Below are 1513 nucleotides of genomic sequence, written 5' to 3'. Positions count from 1 at the left end.
CTGTTGAAACCTCACTCCCTGCTCATCCCTGACAGACCTAAGATTTGTAGTTGAGGTTAGAGTTCTACAAGTAGATTTTTATGATCATATTGCATCCCAAGACCTTGTATGTTGTCAGTAAAAAATATTTTACTAATATAGGATGAAATCTTTTTCAGAAAAAAATTTCATCAAAAAGTAGCAGCATATTAAAATACCTTTAAAGGTTAAAAATTATACACAGCTTATAAACAAGGGCACAAGAAAAGTTATTTCCATGCCAATATGTTGATAACATAGAATCGTATATTTAGATATAACTGGGATACTTATATGTACACATGACTTGTGCTTCTACTCTTTTTCCATGGGTGCATGTAAGTATTTCATTTATTTCTTCTCGTATTTTCGACTGAAGAGTAACAAAATCCATGGGATTTAATTCCGAAAATGATTTAATATAGAAATAACAAACATTTAAAAAAAAATTCTTTTGGCTAGTTTCCCGTTTTCAGCACTACGTATATTTTTAGTGCTTAATGATATGAATATGTGGAAATTGACGAATTAAGTCTGTTATCAGCATTTAAGCATGCAAATAATTTTTCTTTTGCTTTCGTTTATAAGTTGTATATATATATATATATATATATATAATATATTATATATATATATATTATATATATATATAATATATATATATATATATATATATATATATATATAAAACCAGTAGCTAGTTATCGATGCAATCGATATCAGATATACATTGCAAGCAGCTCCATACGCTTAACTTCCTCGACCAACTTGTGTGGGTTTTTCCTCTGTGTATATGTATGTGTGTGTCTATGTGCATAGGTATGTGCACTACGATACAGGATTTCAAGTTTACAACAATTATCATGCAGCGTCATTGAGATCCATTTGATTTAAAGCCTTTGTTCGACACCGAAGCATAACGATTATTAGTCATTTTATGTATATTACATGAATGATATTTGAGCTGTTTCTTATTACTAAATACCCATAAGTCCTTCTGCTCCACTTTGACAAGCATTGGGATTTCATGAAGAAATCTGATTGAGATATTTGAAATTTGAATTGCTGAAAAACGAGAAATATAAAAAAGTATGCGAAATATAATTTTCGTGCTCATTCTCTCCGTTTCTCTTATGTAAGTAAACTATGATATTTTTTTTATATTTGATATAAAATGTTCCCATTTGATATAAAATGTTTTAATGCATTCGATATAAATATTATTACGGAGATTATTGTTTTATATATCTACACATGTCGAGAAAATATTAACTCAGGAGATCTGAAATTTCCTGTAGTAATTGTTTTGTACATCCTGAATCTCATGAGTGAATAAATAAAGCCAAGATAAATATAGTTTTAGATAAGTCTGTTAGAATTATATTGCAAAATTTGAAGACTTCATCAAATTATATACTTCAAAACCTTCTACCGTAAATATTTCAAATCTATTGCGTAATTTCTAATTATACGAAGTTAACATTTGTGTGACATG

General features: G+C 28.2%; 1 protein-coding gene across 4 annotated transcripts in view; it reads left to right on the top strand.

Annotated features, from left to right (window-relative positions):
• The first annotated feature begins 861 nt into the window (after positions 1-861).
• LOC115231167 overlaps positions 862-1513 on the top strand; it is a 33085-nt gene continuing 32433 nt past the window's right edge. For all 4 annotated transcript variants that reach the window (XM_036499974.1, XM_036499975.1, XM_036499973.1 and 1 more), the window contains exon 1: positions 862-1153. In XM_036499974.1, the coding sequence (XP_036355867.1) occupies positions 1110-1153 (44 nt within the window). In that variant the 5' untranslated portion in view covers positions 862-1109. The remainder of the gene's footprint in view (positions 1154-1513) is intronic.

This window comes from Octopus sinensis, unplaced genomic scaffold (assembly GCF_006345805.1).
Source record: "Octopus sinensis unplaced genomic scaffold, ASM634580v1 Contig17676, whole genome shotgun sequence".
Classification (NCBI taxonomy): domain Eukaryota; kingdom Metazoa; phylum Mollusca; class Cephalopoda; order Octopoda; family Octopodidae; genus Octopus; species Octopus sinensis.
The sequence above is the reverse complement of the archived record's forward strand: the minus strand, read 5'-3'. Positions and strand labels throughout refer to the sequence as shown.